Source organism: Euleptes europaea, chromosome 4 (genome assembly GCF_029931775.1).
Source record: "Euleptes europaea isolate rEulEur1 chromosome 4, rEulEur1.hap1, whole genome shotgun sequence".
In the NCBI taxonomy this organism is placed as follows: Eukaryota; Metazoa; Chordata; class Lepidosauria; order Squamata; family Sphaerodactylidae; genus Euleptes; species Euleptes europaea.
In genome coordinates, this window is record NC_079315.1 from 11,706,498 (window position 1) to 11,724,782 (window position 18,285).

General features: G+C 49.8%; 1 protein-coding gene across 2 annotated transcripts in view; it reads left to right on the forward strand.

The window, feature by feature from the left end:
* The first annotated feature begins 632 nt into the window (after nucleotides 1-632).
* The window catches only part of CHD4 (chromodomain helicase DNA binding protein 4), a 45,361-nt gene continuing 27,708 nt past the window's right edge, over nucleotides 633-18,285 (forward strand). Inside the window, exons 1-13 of one of the 2 annotated variants that reach the window (XM_056847933.1) lie at nucleotides 633-768; nucleotides 5,335-5,462; nucleotides 6,371-6,565; nucleotides 7,314-7,432; nucleotides 8,575-8,816; nucleotides 9,281-9,408; nucleotides 9,554-9,689; nucleotides 10,435-10,616; nucleotides 10,704-10,943; nucleotides 13,359-13,562; nucleotides 14,341-14,546; nucleotides 15,325-15,456; nucleotides 16,273-16,369. In XM_056847933.1, the coding sequence (XP_056703911.1) occupies nucleotides 672-768; nucleotides 5,335-5,462; nucleotides 6,371-6,565; nucleotides 7,314-7,432; nucleotides 8,575-8,816; nucleotides 9,281-9,408; nucleotides 9,554-9,689; nucleotides 10,435-10,616; nucleotides 10,704-10,943; nucleotides 13,359-13,562; nucleotides 14,341-14,546; nucleotides 15,325-15,456; nucleotides 16,273-16,369 (2,106 nt within the window). In that variant the 5' untranslated portion in view covers nucleotides 633-671. Of the gene's footprint in view, nucleotides 781-5,334; nucleotides 5,463-6,370; nucleotides 6,566-7,313; nucleotides 7,433-8,574; nucleotides 8,817-9,280; nucleotides 9,409-9,553; nucleotides 9,690-10,434; nucleotides 10,617-10,703; nucleotides 10,944-13,358; nucleotides 13,563-14,340; nucleotides 14,547-15,324; nucleotides 15,457-16,272; nucleotides 16,370-18,285 lie in introns of both variants that reach the window. The other variant, XM_056847934.1, reaches the window with a different exon arrangement.

Genomic DNA, 18,285 nt, shown 5'->3' on the forward strand with positions numbered 1-18,285 from the left:
TGGCCTTTCTGTCCCTGGCTGCTGAATTTTCTTTTTTTGAAAGGGGGGGGGGTCAGCTGCTTAAAACGGGCCTCCTTAGGAAATATCCTGCCACAACTCTTCCCCCTCCAAAAACAAAACCCCCAACGACTTTTAACTTGTATGCTTATACGCTTTTTGATGCTTAAAATGTGCGGTTTTGATGCTTAAAATATGAAAAGGGGAACCCTCATGCGCCGGTAAATAGGGTAGTGCTTCTTAAAAACTATAAGGGTGGCAGGAAGGGGAACCCTAAAGTGCTAAGTTTAGCCTTTCTCGGTTTATTGAAAGTAATTTGGTTAGAGGCTCCCCCCCCCAGTATATTTTATTATTATTATTAATTTGCACAGCTTTTATCTGGCCACAGGTTACTTAGGGCTTGAAGTCCCAGGGCCGGCCTTCCTATGCGCTTATGTTGTCAAGGGGGGGAATTGACAGAAGGAGGGAGATGAGTAATTGACCGGTGGAGGAGGGAGGAGGAATCGTCCTCTGTATTGGCGGGGGGGGGGGGGCTTCCTTGGCCGCTGGCTCCCTTTGGGCTGCTGCTTCTAACGTGACTTTTCCTCTGCCCCCTCCCCAGCACATCGCAGGCATTGGCGATAAGGAGGTGCCAGAGGGGAGCGGGCGCCGCTTGAGCCTCCGGATCGCAGGCCATGGCTTCGGGCATCGGGTCGCCATCGCCGTGCTCCGCCGGCAGCGACGAGGAGGAAATGGAGATTCTGATGAACAACAGCCTCCACCAGCACCAGGGTACCCCGCAGGGTGAGACTTCTCGGACTTCTTATTTTTGTGTGTGGGGGGGGGAGGTATCTCCGAAGCGAGGAACAAAAGAGGTCTTTTATTTTGGTGGGTGTTTGAGCGGGGGGGGGGGGGGTGTGTGCCGGTGGGATCACGATGCACCCTCGTAATGTGGCGTGTGACCTGAAGGGAACCGCTTGGGTTTGAGGTGCTTTTGGATACGGGCTCCGCTTATGGCGAAGGAACCCGAAGTTCGGGACTGGGGGTTAGAGGTTGTGGAATAAGAACTGTTTGGAACTTTTCACGGGGGTGGGGTGGGGGTTTCTGGTGAATTGCCGCCTGCTGTTGCTTGCGTACTTAGCCGCCACCGCCTGCCTGGTCTATTTCTGTCGCTTCCTGCTTCGGCCTTCCCTTTTCCCCACCTGGACTTTTCTTCACAACCATTCTGGACAGACAGCGTTGCGGTTCTAGCTTGTGCGTTTTGCTCCAGTGTGACTCGCGGATGCAGAAAGACGTTGCACAAGGGAAAGTTCTGTTTACTAGGAACCCACGTGTGCGCGCCGCAGAAAGCATTTCTCTTCTCGCTTGCGTCCCGTTTCCCAAAATGCGAAGTTCCTTTCTTGGCTGTGTGGGCTTTGGGTGGGGGTGGGAGCATAGCAGGTGTCTCGATGGAGAGGAGGGGGGACCACTGTGGACGGGGAGCCCAAATTTAAGGCTGCCGAAGGGAGCACGAGGGAAAAGACAGCCCGGCTTCCTTTTGCCCCCTTGAGAGCTTGGCTATTCTCTGTCCAAAACGATCTTGTGCCCTGGGCTGCTACATGACCCACTTTTTCTCTCCAGCCACACCCGGCGCGGTTTCTTGTGGCTCTTGCCTCGCCGTAGTCCTGTCTTTGCATCAAGGGTGGCCTGCCCAGTGTGGTGAGGGGGGAGAATGTCTTTACCCTCCACCTCTTTTGACTCTGATCATCTTCAGCAGTGTTTGAGATCGGTCGTTGGACGGAGGTGCCTTCTACCAAGCAAGGTTGAGGGCAGTGGAGTCTTGCTTTGGAAGCGCTTCTCGCTGATACCGTGGTTTTTAAAAATTGCTCCCCCCTTGGTCCTTGGGGTCAGGGATGTGCATTGTTAGGGGCAGGCTGTCTCATACGCCAAAAAGCATTCCTCTGCTCAGAGACGGGGGTTCCCACCGCTGCTGGATATTCGCAGGCCTAGCAGAAGGGGCGGAGAGGGTGCTTGGATCTGCGTCTTTGCCGGCAGGATGGGAGAGCCATGCCGGGGGAGGAAACGCAAGGGAAATATTTCTGGCACAGGATATATATTTGCTGGTTTGGGAATGCAGGCCTCCGCCCCGGCCCGATTTCCCCCTCCGCTCCTCGCCGTTCTGGCTGCTGTGACCTGTGGCTTCCCCCATCCTGCCCAGCGCCCGCGGTTCGGAGGCCATTTTCCCTCGGAGGGAGAGCCAGTGACTCCGGCTGCGTGTAATGGGCGGGGGCGGCTGGCTGATGGGGGGGGAGGGGAGAGGGAGAATGGCTGGTTACTGTGGATCCTGTCACAAAGGAAGCTGCAGGCTGGCTGTGCCCCTCTGGGCTGGCGGGGGTGGGGGGGAGAACAGATGGGAGTGTGGTCTGTGGGGGCGAGGAGTGATGTGTGCTGGGGGGGAGTGAGAGGCAGTCGAGTTTGAAGATTGCATTTGCATAAAGAGGAGGAGGCGATTGCGGCGGCTGGCACCTGAGTAGGCACCTGGTGGCTGAAATGGAGGCTCAGAGCGGCAACTGTCTTGGGAGGATGAGGAGGACAGGCAGCTGCTTGTTGAGTTTGCTGTAAGCTGCAAAATGGTTTTTGTTTCCCCCTCCAGGGTTGCTGACAGAGGAGGGGAGAGCTTGAACCCCCATCACTATTCTCCCCCCCTCTTTATTACCTAAGATAGTTTTCATTCGGAAGCAGCGGCTGGCTTGGTGTTGAATGCCATGAGTGTGGCTTAGAATCATACAATCATAGAGTTGGAAGGGACTGCCAGAGTCATTAGTCCAACCCCCTGCATAATGCAGGAATTTCACAACTACCTCCCCCCCCACACATACCCTACTCCATGCTTAGAAGATGGCCAAGATGCCCTCCTTCTCATCATCTGCTTAAGGTCATAGAATCATCATTGCTGACAGATGACCATCTAACCTCTGCTTAAAAACCTCCAGGGAAGAAGAGGTTACCACCTCCCGAGGAAGCCTGTTCCATTGAGGAACCACTCTTAACTGGTAGAAAATTCTTCCTAATGTCTAGATGGAAACTCTTTTGATTTAATTTCAACCCGTTGGTGCTGGTCCGACCTTCTGGGGCAACAGAAAACCACTTGGCACCCTCCTCTATATGACAGCCCTTCAAGTACTTGAAGATGGTTATCGTATCACCTCTCGATCTTCTCCTCTTCAGGCTCCTTCAACCTTTCCATATAGGCCATCTATTCCAACCCCCTGTTCTATGCAGGATCAGCCTAGAGCATTCCCAACAAGTGTTTGTCCAGCCGCTGCTTGAAGGCTGCCAGTGAGGGGGAGCTCACCCCCTTCCTAGGCAGCCGATTCCACTGTCGAAGAATTCTTACTGTAAAAAGTTTTCCCCTGATAGCCAACCTGGTACCTTTCCACCCTCAATTTAAACGCATTGTTGCGCGTTCTGTACTCTGCTGCCACCAGGAACAGCTCTCGCTGTGGTGCCTGGATCAAAAAAAATTCCTACTTTAGTTTTTTCTCCTATGACATAGGTAGCAAATGGGGATTAGGCTGATTTGTGGAGGGACAGGTCTGTCAGTGGCTACTAGGCATGGTGACTGATGGGAACCCCCACATTCAGAGGCAGTCAACCTCTGAAAACTAGTGCCAGGAAGGAGACATCACGGGAAGGCCTTGGCCTCTATGTCCTGTCGTGGGACCTCCAGAGGAACTGGTTGGCCACTGTGAGAGACAGGATGCCTTGACTAGATGGATCACGGGTCTGATCCAGCAGGGCTCTTCTGTTCATAGAGCCCTTGAACTTGTGTGTTCTCAAGTTGCGGGTGGCCCCTCATGGGAATGCAGGATGCCTAAAGGGGGAGAGGTACGTTGGGGAGGGTATGATCTGGAGGCAGGTGGGGAGGGGCCGTGGCTCAGTGGTGGAGCATCTGCTTGGCATGCAGAAGGTCCCAGGTTCAACCTCCGGCTCCTCCAGTTAAAGGGACCAGGCAAGTAGGTGATGTGAAAGACCTCTGCCTGAGACCCTGGAGAGCTGCTGCTGGTCTGAGTAGACAGTACAGACTTTGATAGACCAAGGGTCTGATTCAGTAGAAGTCAGCTTTATGTATTCATGTATGTATTCGCACGTTCAGGTGAGAGCTAGCATGGTGTAGTGGTTAAGAGTGGTGGTTTGGAGCAGTGGACTCAAATCTGGAAAACCAGGTTTGATTCCCCACGCCTCCAGGTGAGCTGCAGACTCTAATCTGGTGAACCAGTTTGTTTTACCCACTCCTACACATGAAGCCAGCTGGGTGACCTTGGGCAAATCACAGTTCTCTTAGTTCTCTCAGCCCCACCTACCTCACAGGATGTCTGTTGTTGGGAAGGGAAGGTGATTGTAATCCGGTTTGATTCTTCCTTAAGTGGTAGAGAAAGTCGGCATATAAAAACCAACTCTTCTTCCTGCTTCTACCAAGAGCTGGGTGGGTTGGGTGCCCCTAGAGATTGTGTTGCCCCTACTATTTTATCATCCCCATCTGGTTTGGGATAAAGCTAATGCAGGAAGATCTGCTGCTTTCTTTTAAGGGAAGCTCCTTGAGTGAGACCCTTTAGGAGCGAGTCAGAGCAGTCACGTCCTACTCCTCTACTAGCATTGGGGTAGTAGTATAATTTACAAAGTCATGGAGCAGGAGGAGGCTGTGCGTGAGGATCTGGGCACACTGGAATAGATTATTGGTGTCGCTTGTGTCCCCTGCAGAAGATAAAAAGCAAAGAAAAGTGGAGGGGAGTTAAAAAATTTTTTGAGGAACACTGCCTCATGATGTTTGATAGACTGGTGAGGTAGAATTTGAGCAATGCAAACAGAGCTTGGTCCAGTTCAACGGCTAGTTTGTGGTGTTTGATGCATCGCGTGGGCTTTGGGAAATGAGTCACGACACTAGAGTCAGCGTGGTGTAGTGGTTAAGAGTGGCGGATTCTAATCTGGAGAGCTGGGTTTTATTCCCTGCTCCTCCACATGAGCGGTGGACTCTAATCTGGAGAAGCCAGGTTTGATTCCCCACTCCTCCACATGAAGCCTGCTGGGTGACCTTGGGCTAGTCACGGTTCTCTTAGAGCTCTCCCAGCCCCATCTACCTCACAAGGTGCCTGTTGTGGTGGGGGCGGTGATTGTAAGCTGCTTTGAGACTCTTTTCAGTTGAGAAAAACAGTATAAAAACCAATTCTTCTTCTTCTACTACCATGTGATTCTTTACCTGAAGTTGCCAGAGATTCTACCTGGGACCTTCAAGCAAATTGGTAGAGAAAAGTGGAGTATAAAAACCAGCTCTTATTCATCACCCTCCCAAAATTCTTTTACTTATTTCCCCCACCCCAGAACCTGAAGAAGAGCCAGAGGAAGAGCTGTTATCCGAGGCAGAGATCCCAAAAATTAAGAAGAAGAAGAAGCCCAAGAAACTGAAGGAACCCAAAGTGCCCAAGCTCAGCAAGCGCCAGAAAAAAGAGGTGAGGGGTTGAACGGGACCACGGAGGGGGAGGAAAGGGGTTGTGCTGAGCGGGTGGGTCTGAATGCCAAATCGCCGTCATCCTCATTCCTTTATTGGCATAAAAACACAATACAAATGGTCACAAAAGGAATGGAAATATTAAAAGGTGCCCTTTATAGTGTTGTTAAAAGACAGTTACGTCGAGCCAGCATGGTGTGGTGGTTAAAAGCAGTGGTTTGGAGCGGTGGACTCTGATCTGGAGAACTGGGTTTGATTCCCCACTCATCCATGTGAGCGGCGGGGGCTAATCTGGTTGAACCGGGTTGGTTTCCCCACTGTTCCACATGAAGCCAGCTGGGTGATCTTGGGCCAGTCACAGGTCTCTTAGAGCTCTCTCAGCCCCACCTACCTCAGAGGGTGTCTGTTGTGGAGAGGGGAAGGGGATTGTAAGCTGGTTTGAGTCTTTCTTAACTGGTAGAGAAAGTCGGCATATAAAAGCCAACTCTTCTTCTAATACTGTTTGTTGATGCTGCTGTCTAATTAACTGTTTGGCGGGCTTTTAAAGCAAACTTTAAAAACTGTGCCACCCGTCTCCAATATTTGGGGCGAACGATTGTTCAATAAATAGGAAGCGTTAAGAGAGTCTGAGATATTCCGTCAATTTACCAACGTGGGGCTTAGTAGTTCATTACGAGATTCTGCATAAAAACTACAATAAAATAGGACATGAGCAACTTTTTCGATACAGTTATTGCCACAAGGGCAAAGCCTGTCAGACAGAGGGGTTTTCCAAAATCTGCCTTCGCGTAGCACAGATGAATGCTGAGTCCATGGGGAGGGGGGGCTGGTGTCCTTGGGACAAGAGCCGGAGGCGGGGGGAAGTGCCGGTGGCCCGCTCTGACGCCCTCCTGCCCCTCCGCCCCCCAGCTGGGGGACAGTTCCGGCGAAGGGAACGAGTTTGTGGAGGAAGAGGAGGAGGTGCTGCTGCGCTCGGACAGCGAGGGGAGTGACTACACCCCCGGCAAGAAGAAGAAGAAGAAGCTGGGGCCGAAGAAGGAGAAGAAGAGCAAAGCCAAGCGCAAGGAGGAGGAGGAGGAAGAGGAGGAGGAGGACGATTCCAAGGTGAGAGGGGTACACGTTTCTGGTGCCTCGTGAAATTCCTGGGGTGGGTGGTTTCTCCGTTGCCAGCTTGGGTGACCTTGGGCTAGTCACAGCTCTCTCAGCCCCACCTACCTCACAGGGTGTCTGTTGTGGGGAGGGGAAGGGAAGGAGATTGTAAGCCGGTTTGAGTCTCCCTTAAGTGGTAGAGAAAGTTGGCATATAAAAACCAACTCTTCTTCTACTGATGCTCTCCCCTCCCCCTTGCTGGCCTACTGGGGACTGGTTGTAGGGGACTGGGGTGCCCGAAATTCAAGGTGCCACTGAAAGTGGGGGCTGTTTCCCATCTTGGAGCAGTTCTGGTCCTGGTTTGGGAGATGTCGGGTCTCTCATGTTCCTCCTACACCAGCGTGGTGGAGTGGTTAAGAGCGGTGGTTTGGAGTGGTGGACTCTGATCCCCATGAGCAGTGGAGGCTAATCTGGTGAACTGGATTTGTTTCCCCGCTCCTACTCATGAGGCCAGCTGGGTGACCTTGGCCTAGTCACAGTTCTCTCAGCCTCACCTACCACACAGGGTGTCTGTTGTGGGGAGAGGAAGGTGATTGTAAGCCAGTTTGATCATTAAGTGGTAGAGAAAGTTGGCATATACAAACCAACTCTTCTTCCTCTTTCTGCCCGGAGCCCCTCTCTCAACTCTTGTCATTCCTTGTCAAGTGCTCTGCTTAACGAAGGTTATGCTCCCTCTTGCAACTTGCTCTGCCTATCTCAACAGGAACCCAAGTCTTCAGCTCAGCTTCTGGAGGACTGGGGCATGGAGGACATCGATCACGTTTTCACGGAGGAGGACTATCGCACTCTCACCAACTACAAAGCCTTCAGCCAGTTTGTCAGGTGGGTTCGACGAGCGTTGAGATCTTTAGAGCGAGTGATCCGGGAGCTGGGCGGGGCATGAAGTCCAAGAGCTTGAGCTATGAGACAGAAATCCTTGTTTGATGCTTGGCTCCGTTGTGCATTTGTCAGGAGTTTCAAGGCAAGCGTCTAAACTTCGGCTGCTAGAGAGCCAGCGTGGTGTAGTGGTTAAGAGCGGTGGACTCTAATCTGGAGAACCGGGTTGGTTTCCCTGCTCTTCCACGTGAAGCCTGCTGGGTGACTGGGCAAATCACAGTTCTCTCTGAATTCTCTCAGCCTCACCTACCTCAATGTATCTGTTGTGGGGAGATGAAAAGAAGGCAATATTAAGCCGTTTTGAGACTCCTTGAAGGTAGAAAAAATCGGGGTATAAAAACCAACTCTTCTTCATCTGCAAGATGGAGTGTGTGTGTGTAATGTACTTTACAGGACTTGTGAGAAGCACTGACGATGTACATGAAGTGCTTTCAGGTTTTGGGGAAAATGGCTATATAAATAACACATGACACATGAACCTGCCTTATATTGAATGAGACCCTTGGTCCATCAACGTCAGTACTGTCTACTCAGGCCGGCAGTGGCTCTCCAGGGTCTCAGGCAGAGGTCTTACACATCACCTTCTTGCCTAGTCCCTTGAACTGGAGATGCCGGGGGATTGAACCTGGGACCTTTTGCATGCCAAGCAGAGGCTCTAACACTGAGCCACGGCCCCTCCCCAAATACAGAGTGTTGTAAGAAGACCTGGTGCTTTAAATGTAGTGCTCCTCAAGGTGTTTGTTAGTAGAAGAGGGAAAGACTGAAATGATGATCACAAATCTACCATTTATAGTAAAGCTGAAGAACCTTTAAGAAATTTCATTTTAATTTTAATTGACGTTCTTATTGCCGACGATTTCTGTATGTTGTTTAGAAAGCAAATGGTTTTGGCCGGATAGCATCAATAAAACAAAAACAATTTTGTGTTCCTAAATCAAAATATGTTCCGTGCGTGAACTCGCTCGCTGTTAATTATGTGAGCAAAGTAGCTAGTTTTCTGAAGAATTGGGTCTTAACTTGGATAAAAGCTTTTTGAGTAGTCAGCAGTACCCAGTAATACTCCCCTTTTTTCCCCTACCCTCCCCCAGACCGCTTATTGCTGCCAAGAATCCCAAAATCGCCGTCTCCAAGATGATGATGGTGCTGGGGGCCAAGTGGCGCGAGTTCAGCACCAACAACCCCTTCAAAGGGAGCTCGGGGGCGTCGGTGGCGGCAGCGGCTGCAGCCGCAGTGGCCGTGGTGGAGAGCATGGTGGCGAGCGTGGATGCGGTCCTGCCCCAGCCCCCCGTCGAAGTGCCTCTCCGAAAGGCCAAGACCAAGGAGGGGAAAGGTGAGAGCAGGACGCGACTGCGGGACAGCCCCCCACCCCCGTGGTGTAGTGCTTAAAGTGCCAGACTAAAATCAGGGAAAGCCAGCTTCAAATCCCTTCTCTGCCATGGAAGTTTGCTGGGTGACCTTGGGCTAGTCACAGTTCTCTCTGAACTCTCTCCCCCAGCCAGCATGGTGTAGTGGTTAAGAGCGATGGTTTGGAGCGGTGGATTCTGATCTGGAGAACCGGGTTTGATTCCCTTCTCCACGTGAGCAGCGGAGGCTAATCTGTGAACAGGGTTGGTTTCCCCACTCATATACACAAAGCCAGCTGGGTGGCCTTGGGCCAGTCACAGCTCTCTCAGCCCCACCTACCTCACAGGATGTCTGTTGTGGGGAGGGGAAGGGAAGAAGATTGTAAGCCAGTTTGATTCTTCCCTAAGTGGTAGAGAAAGTGGGCATATAAAAACCAACTTTTCTTCTTAGGTCCCAATGCCCGGAAGAAACCCAAACCCAGTCCTCGTGTTCCGGAAATCAAAAAGCCCAAAACCAAGAAGGTGGCGCCCTTGAAAATCAAGCTGGGAGGATTTGGCTCCAAGCGTAAAAGATCATCTGTGAGTGTTTTTTTCTTCTCCTAGCAAGAGGATGCAGGGCGGGGGCTTGTTCCTGCCTGCCGGGCCTCCTGGGGGATATGGCGGTTGGGAGGCCGAGGGACACCACGCCGGTCTCCCGTGACCTGTCCCTCTCTCCGCGGTTCAGAGCGAGGAGGATGACCTGGACGTGGAGTCCGACTTTGACGATGCCAGCATCAACAGCTACTCTGTGTCTGACGGGTCCACCAGTCGCAGCAGCCGCAGTCGCAAGAAAATGAGAGCGGGGAAGAAGAAAAAGAAAGGTGCGGAGCTCTGATCAGCCTGATTAGGGGCACGTATACGGATTTGAGTGTGGTTGGGTTGGGGTGGGTTTCATGGTTGCTTGTGGCCCGGGGACAGATACGTAAAAGTTTACATTGTGGAACTCCCTGCCCCAGGATGTGGTAATGGCTGCCAACTTGGAAGGCTTTGAGAGGGGAGTGGACATATTCATAGAGGAGAGGGCTATTCATGGCTACTAGTAAAAGTGGATACTGGTCATGATGCACACCAATTATCTCCATTATCCGAGGAGCATTCCCGTTATATTAGGTGCTGTGGAATTCAGGCAGGACAACGCTGCTGCAGTCGTCTTGTTTGTGGGCTTCCTGGAGGCACCTGTGTGAACAGACTGCTGGACTTGATGGGCCTCAGTCTGATCCAGCAGGGCTTTTCTTATGTTCTAATGTACTGTTGTAAACCTTGGGAAGAGCTCGGATCATGTAAGTTAGAACACTTTGCAGGCCTTTCAAGGGATGAGCGTGGTGCAGACATCATGAGAAGATCATAAAGGTCTCTCAGGGCCTTTATCTGTTGTATGCAATGGCTGGTTTTCTGTTGCTCTCCATCTAATCCTGCACTATGGACTACCACCTGTGCAGCCATAGCTGTCTGAATTTTGGCTCTGTGATCTCGCCGCGGAGAATCGTGGCTTCGGCGTTCTCGTTTGCCCGAAACGAGGCAAGTGTGACCTCTTGACCCCCTTACCCGCTTCTCCCACCCTTCTAGGAGAAGAGGATTCCACCACGGCCGTCGATGGATATGAAACCGACCACCAGGACTACTGCGAGGTGTGCCAACAGGGGGGAGAGATCATCCTGTGTGACACTTGCCCTCGTGCCTACCACATGGTGTGTCTGGATCCAGATATGGAGAAAGCGCCAGAGGGCAAGTGGAGCTGCCCGCACTGTGTGAGTTCTCAAGTTCCACGTCGCCAGCACGCTGGGAGTTCCCCCCAGCGCCTCGTCCTTGACCCCCCTCTCCCCTTCTCCCTTCAGGAGAAAGAGGGGATCCAGTGGGAGGCGAAGGAGGACAATTCCGAGGGCGAGGAGGCCATGGAGGACGTCGTGGGGGATGCGGAGGAGGAGGACGACCACCACATGGAGTTTTGCCGCGTCTGCAAAGACGGGGGGGAGCTGCTCTGCTGCGATGCCTGCCCTTCTTCCTACCACATCCACTGCCTGAATCCCCCCCTGCCAGAGATTCCCAATGGGGAGTGGCTTTGCCCACGCTGTACCGTGAGTTCTCGTGCTCTTTCCTAAACGGTGATGCCGGGAGCCCCGCGAGGAAAACTATTGTAACCCAGGCCTCTTGCTTTCACAGTCTGCATTACAAGTGTATGATAACGCTTTTGGATCAGCTGGACTTGAGTCCAACAGCACCTTAAAAGACCGACAAGATTTCCAGGGTATAAGCTTTTGAGAGTCAGAAGAGAGGTTTTGACTTTTGGAAGCTTATACACGTTAAGTATCCCTTATCCAGACTGCTTGGGACCAGATGTGGTCTGCAGAGAGCCAGCGTGGTGTAGTGGTTAAGAGTGGTGGTTTGGAGCTGTGGACTCTGATCTGGAGCACTGGGTTTGATTCCCCACTCCTCCGCATGAGCGGCGGAGGCTAATGTGGTGAACTGGATTTTTCCCCCCACTCCTACACACGAAGCCTGCTGGGTGACCCTGGGCTAGTCATAGCTCTGATAGAGCTCTCTCCGCCCCACCTGCCTCACAGGGTGTCTGTTGGGGGAAGGGAAGGTGAAGGGAAGCAGTTTGATTCTGTTGTGGGAAGGGAAGCCAGTTTGATTCAGCCTTAAGTGGTAGAGAAAGTCAGCATATAAAAACCAACTCTTCTTCTAGGTTGGATTTTTCCATATTTTGGAATTTTAGCATATACATAATGAGATATCTTGGGGATGGGACCCAAGTCTAAACACGAAATTCATTTATGTTTTAGATATGTTTTATGTATACTCTATACACATAGCCTGAATGTAATTTAAAACATTAACGTAAATAATTTTGTGTAGTGGTTAAGAGTGGTGGTTTGAAGCGGTGGACTCTGATCTGGAGAACCGGGTTTGATTCCCCACTCCTCCACACGAAGCCAGCTGGGTGACCTTGGGCTAGTCACAGTTCTATTAGAGCTCTCTCAGCGCCACCTACCTCACAGGGTGTCTGTTGTGGGGAGAGGAAGGGAAGGTGATTGTAAGCCGGTTTGATTCTTCCTTCAGTGGCAGAGAAAGCCGTCCTATAAAACCCAACTCTTCTTCTTCTACATTGAACCATTGATGGCACTGTTGAGGGCTTGTGAGTAATGCCCACATGCTGGCTCAAAAGGTCCAGTTTTTTGGATCAGTCTGGATATGGGATGTCTGGATAAGGGGTACTCAACTGTACCCTGGAAATCTTGTCGGTCTTTAAGGTGACTCGAATCTTGCCCTTCTTCTGCAGACAGACACGGCTGCCTGCCTGAAACTTTCGGTTCAGGCTCTGTATGCAGATTGGATTTTTTTGTACTCACAACTGATCCCTGGCTGCAGTTTGGTGTCACGGCAACTAGTTTTTGCAAATCATGTAACTGATTATTTTTTTTAAGTAAAGCTGTTCTCTCCAGGGTGTGGACTACTACAGGGTCATTACAAGCTGTAGCAAAAAAGGCGGTTGGCGCCTTGACCTCTAAAAACATGAACAAAATAGGAATGTGCTTTTGGTGCAAGATTTCATTGAGTTGAGGAAGAGTAGGTAGGGTTGGCAGGAGAGCCAGCACAGCGTAGTGGTTAAGAGCGGTGGTTTGGAGCGGTGGACTCTGATCTGGAGAGCTGGGTTTGATTCCCCACTCCTCCACATGAGCAGCAGATGCTAATTTGGTGAACCGGATTGGTTTCCCCACTCTTCCTCATGAAGCCAGCTGGGTGACCTTGGGCTAGTCACACTCTCTCAGCCCCACCTACCTCACAGGGTGTCTGTTGTGGGGAGGGGGAGGGAAGGTGGTTGTAATCCGGTTTGAGTCTCCCTTAAGTGGTACCGAAAGTCGGCATATAAAAACCAACTCTTCTTCTCTTTCTGGTATATGAGGCGGATGCAACCATTGTTGGTGCTAAACTGTCAGGGCAGGATATGTAGCTGGAATTTAAAATAAAATTTGCGGGGTTGTTTTCTCCCCCATTGTGATTGTCCAAGACAGAAATGTAACACATTTCCTTACGGATGTCTAAAGCGAAGCACAGTAGCCGTTTACCTGCCGAGCGAATCTGTGAATAAGGCTTCAAGGCTCTAGGGCAGGGGTGTCAAACCGAAGGCCCAAGGGCCAGATCCAGCCCCTTGAGAGTTCTTATCCGGTCCACGAGCCAGCCAAAGCAGTCACTCCCCCCCCCCAATCTGGGCTGGCGAGGCATGGCCCGGCCCGACCACGTGGCATTTATGTCATATCCGGCCCTCTTAACAATTGAGTTTGACATCCCTGCCCTTGGGCTTGGGTCTGTCCATAGGATCTCGGAAGGTAGTATAAATTTGAGCTCCAAGAACTTGAGTAATGGGAGACCACTGGCAAACCTTGCCGGACACTATTCCTGCAACGGAAACATCTGGCATCTCCAGCAAGTAGTGAGCGTGAAGTCAAGGGTATGAGGGGAGTGTTCCTAACGCCTCTGTCTCTCTCCAGTGCCCACCTATGAAGGGCAAGGTTCAGAAGATCTTGACTTGGAAGTGGGGGCAGCCCCCCCTACCCACGCCCGTGCCACGGCCGGCTGACGCAGATCCAAATGCTCCTTCTCCAAAGCCCCTGGAGGGAAGACCGGAGCGACAGTTCTTTGTCAAATGGCAGGGCATGTCCTATTGGCATTGTTCGTGGGTGTCTGAGCTACAGGTATGCAAAGGGTGTGTTTCCTGCGCCCCCGGTCCAAGCAGAGATACTGACTTAGTCCAACGCTGTTTCTTTTTTAAAAAATAATGTTTTTATTGTTTTTAAAACACAAATACAATATAAACCCAAATACTTCACACATACATCTTACAGTCCTCTTACAATCCTTCCTAGGAGCAAGATCTCATTCAAATGTTGAATATAGACGTAGCTGTGTCTTGCTGTATAGTCTAATATTACTCTTTTAATACTACCCATACAAGTGTTTCTTTAATTAGTCACTCATTTAAACCTCTTAATCTAAAATCTTTATCCAGTCTATATATATTAAGCTTATTTGTTTTAATTATACCTTCTATTTGTGCCTTCACGTTTATGTTTTCTAAATATTAATTCTACACCCTTCAATCAATACTTCTTGGTTGTTAATATTAATATCTTATAATTCTTATTACCTACTCAAATGCCCTATATCTGTTATATCATAAATCCATTAATATCTAGTCAATTTGCCTTTTTTAAAATGATGACTGTACGTTGTTTAACCTGTTGTTGTATTTTTGTGTTGTTGTTATAAAATAAACTTAAAATAAAGAGTTAAAAAATACTTACACTTCTTCTAGTTTATCCTATAATTATCTAACATTCTTATTAATCTACATGTTTTCTACACTTCAATTATTTTGCCACATATTCAAAATGCAACTTGCATTTTTTTCTGAAATTCCTCTGTCCGACGTTCTTTCTCTAACATGCAACCATTTCTGTCTCTGTGCCTCAGCTGGAGCTGCATTGCCAGGTCATGTTTCGCAATTACCAACGCAAGAACGACATGGACGAGCCCCCCGCAGGCGATTTCGGGGGAGAGGAAGAGAAGAGCCGCAAGCGCAAGAACAAGGACCCAACCTTTGCCGAGATGGAGGAGCGCTTTTACCGCTACGGGATCAAGCCAGAGTGGATGATGATCCATCGGATTCTCAACCACAGGTCAGGAAGAGACCTCCATCTTTGAAACTAATACTTGATTGTATTAGACGTGGAAGTGCTTCTGAAAAAAGAGTGCTTTTTCACTTGTTAGGGCTGAGGGGGGTGGAGCGTTCCCCTCTGTGTCCTTCTAAAGGTGTGCTGCCTTTCTACATTTCAAGGCAGCTGACGCAAAAGCACAAACATACAGTCTGCAGCAGTAATACACAACAGGCAGTAAAATGACACACATCTCATCTCTGTCTAGCATAAGTGTGTGTGTGTGGGGGGGGATTAATGCCCCTTCTGGTAGCGTGGCGTAGTGGTTAAGAGCGATGGTTTGGAGGGGTGGACTCAGATCTGGAGAACCTGGTTTGATTCCCTACTCCACATGAGCGGCGGACGCTAATCTGGTGAACCGGGTTGGTTTCCACACTTCTCCACATGAAGCCGCCTGGGTTACCTTGGGCTAGTCACGCTCTCTCAGCCCCACCTACCTTACAGGGTGTCTGTTGTGGGGAGTGGAAGGGAAGGTGACTGTAAGCCGGTTTGATTCTCCCTTAAGTGGTAGAGAAAGTCTGCATATAAAAACCAACTCTTCTTATATTCTCTGGGGGTGGAGGGGTCAAAACTGTGTCCCTTCCTAGCACTTTTGATCATTTGAAGGCTGAAGAGCCAGATGTGCGCCTGCTGTGTTTCCAGGTGTTGATGGGGGGGGTTCAACTTTTGGGGGAGAAGGGGAATAAGAGGGCCAGTCTCATCTCTCATGCCTGCATGCTCCCTGTCTCTGTTTCCCGTCCAGCGTGGATAAGAAGGGGAATGTTCACTACCTTATCAAGTGGAGGGATCTGCCCTATGACCAGGCCTCTTGGGAAAACGAGGAGGCAGAAATTCAGGATTATGACATCTACAAGCAGGGATATTGGAACCACAGGTAAGAATGGGAGCTTTTTTTGTGTGTGTGGAAGGGATGAGAGAGAGAGTCCTATTGGCTATGCCTTTGCTGGATTGGTAGTGGAAATAGAGCATCTTCCTCTTTCTCTTTCTGAAAGGATTGGTGATTTTTTTTACCTTTTACAGTTGTTTTCCAGAGCAGTAATCTTTCTCCCCCTTCTCATCTTCAAGTGCTATTACTGATCAGAGTAAGAATCCAGAGAGACTGCAGAATTACAACTAATAATGAAGCTCAAGACAATGCATTCTCCTGGACTTAATAGAGAGCTGAGATTCCTATCTCATGACCAATACTAATTTCTCCACACCTACTACCTCTCTGTATATCACACCTAATCCTGTCATGCCGGCTAATGTCATTTACTTGATTTTGACATTTACATTGCCATTGTGTGTCTAATTCACTGGTCTCTACTTAAGGATCGATGGAATCATATTCTAGGTGTATCTGAAGAAGTGAGCTGTGGCTCATGGAAGCTCATATCCTGCCAGACATTTTGTTAGTCTTTAAGGTGCTACAGGCTCTTTTCTACTGCTTAGAAATGTTTGTTAGTCTTTAAGGTGCTACTGGACTCTTGTTCTTTTCTACTGCCAGAAATGTTGTTAGTCTTTAAGGTGTTACTGGACTCTTGCTCTTTTCTTTTCAACTGCCAGAAATGTTGTTAGTCTTTAAGGTGCTACTGGACTCTGGCTCTTTTCTGCTGCTACTGACAGACTGCCACAGCTACCCACCGTGATCAGAGTCTATTCAGCCTGTGTGTGGCACTTCTTTTTTCTTCTTTCTTTTTTTGCACAGGGAGTTAATGAGGGGTGAAGAAGGAAGACCTGGCAAGAAGGTGAAGAAGGTGAAGTTGCGGAAACTGGAGAGGCCCCCAGAAACGCCGACCGTAGATGTAAGTTTAACACCTTCCGAGGCAGGGGAGCTGCAAGAAGGAAAGTGAACTTAGATTCGCTGTGCCGTTTGCGTCTTCAGGGTGGGGGTGGGGGAACGCATGGCGGGCCCAGATGCTCTCTCGCCCTGAAGGGAGAACTGTGCGCCATCACGGCATGATGAACGCACCCTGTGGAAACTTGGCCCCCAGCCAGCTTTGTTGGCGCCAGGTAGCCACTGAGTGGGCAGCCTCTGCTCAGCCTGGAGCGCAGGGAGATGGTTCAGCTCCACGACTGCTTCTCTCGCCGAGATGATGCTTCTGAGCGACCGCAGTAGGAGGCTTCGGAGAGAAGTGGTTGCAACGCCTTATGCGGCGCATAAGATTATGGGGGAAAGGGACAAGTGAGGCATCCTGATTTGCTGGCCCTGGGTGAAAGGGAGGTTCATACGTAACCCTTAACTTCTTGGCAGAAGGTCAGGAAAAAAACAATCTTTCTTTCCCCCTGTTCTTAGACCGAGATCTTGAACAATAAAACCATAAAACTTAAATAAGACCCGTCTCTAAAAACACCTCCCTTCATCTCTTTTCTGCAGTCTCCAAAAAACGAGCAACAAAATAAGTATGCTGAGGGTCAGAGTCCTCTAAGAGGAACTGAACCTTTTTGCTCCAAAGTTGCTCAAAAAGATATGGGCCATTTGTTAAAACATGGTATAATCCATTTTAGCCTAACTTAGTATATGTAAAGACAGTGCAAAAGGATATGTACCAAGGAGTCATAGAATCATAGAATTGGGATCACCAGGGTAATCTGGGCCACAATCCCTCTTTCTGTTATTTACTGATACCTCTAAAAGGTAAAGATAGCCCCTGTGCAAGCACTGGGTCACAGAATCAGAGTTGAAAGGGACCACCAGGGTCATCTAGTCCAACCCCCTGCACAATGCAGGAAATTCACACTACCTCCCACACACACATCCAGTGACCCCTACTCCATGCGCAGAAGATGGCCAAGATGCCCTCCCTCTCATGAACTGCCTAAGGTCACAGAATCAGCATTGCTGACAGATGGCCATCTAGCCTCTGCTTAAAAACCTCCAGGGAAGAAGAGCTTACCACCTCCCGAGGAAGCCTGTTCCACTGAGGAACCGCTCTCACTGTTAGAAAATTCTTCCTAATGTCTAGAATTCAGTCCACTGACTGAAGAGGACAGGGACACAGCCTGTCTGAAAAAGGGGTCTTTAGCATACGGCCCAGCAAAACCATTGAAAAAGGGCAATGAAAAAAACAAATGCAAATAAGTTCCCTGTGATTCTGGTCATCGCCCAATTGCACGTCACAAACAGAAGGTGTAGGCCCTGGTTAACCCTGATGCCAGGCGTATGCTTACAAAAACACAAAGCTGTGTGCGGTCGCCTGTGCTTAGTGTTGTGTAGAAATGGGTTTCTGGTTCCTGTGCACGCAGCTGTGTAACAATGGGGTTGGATGGTTCAAAAGTATAGAAGATTGGTGTGTGAACATTACCTGTGAAGCCACCAGCCACCTATTAAAACAGGATGCTGAACGCAATGAACCCTGAACAGAGAATCCCCCCCCCAACTGCGCCTGGTATCACCGTTTTTAGATGAGGGAGCAGTTGTCCATAATGCCATTAATGAACCAGCATAACGTAGTGGTTAAGAGCAGCGTACTTTAATTGGGAGAACTAGGTTAGTTTCCCCAATCCTACACATGAAGGCAGCTGGGTGACCTTGGGCTAGTCACAGCTCTAAGAGCTCTCTCAGCCTCACCTACCCCACAGGGTGTCTCTTGTGGGGAGGGGAAGGGAAGGCGGCTGTAAGCCGGTTTGATTCTCTTTAAAAAGGTAAGAGAAAATCGGCATATAAAAACCAACTCTTCTCTTAATACATGCACACGAAAGGTTACTAAGAACATAAGAA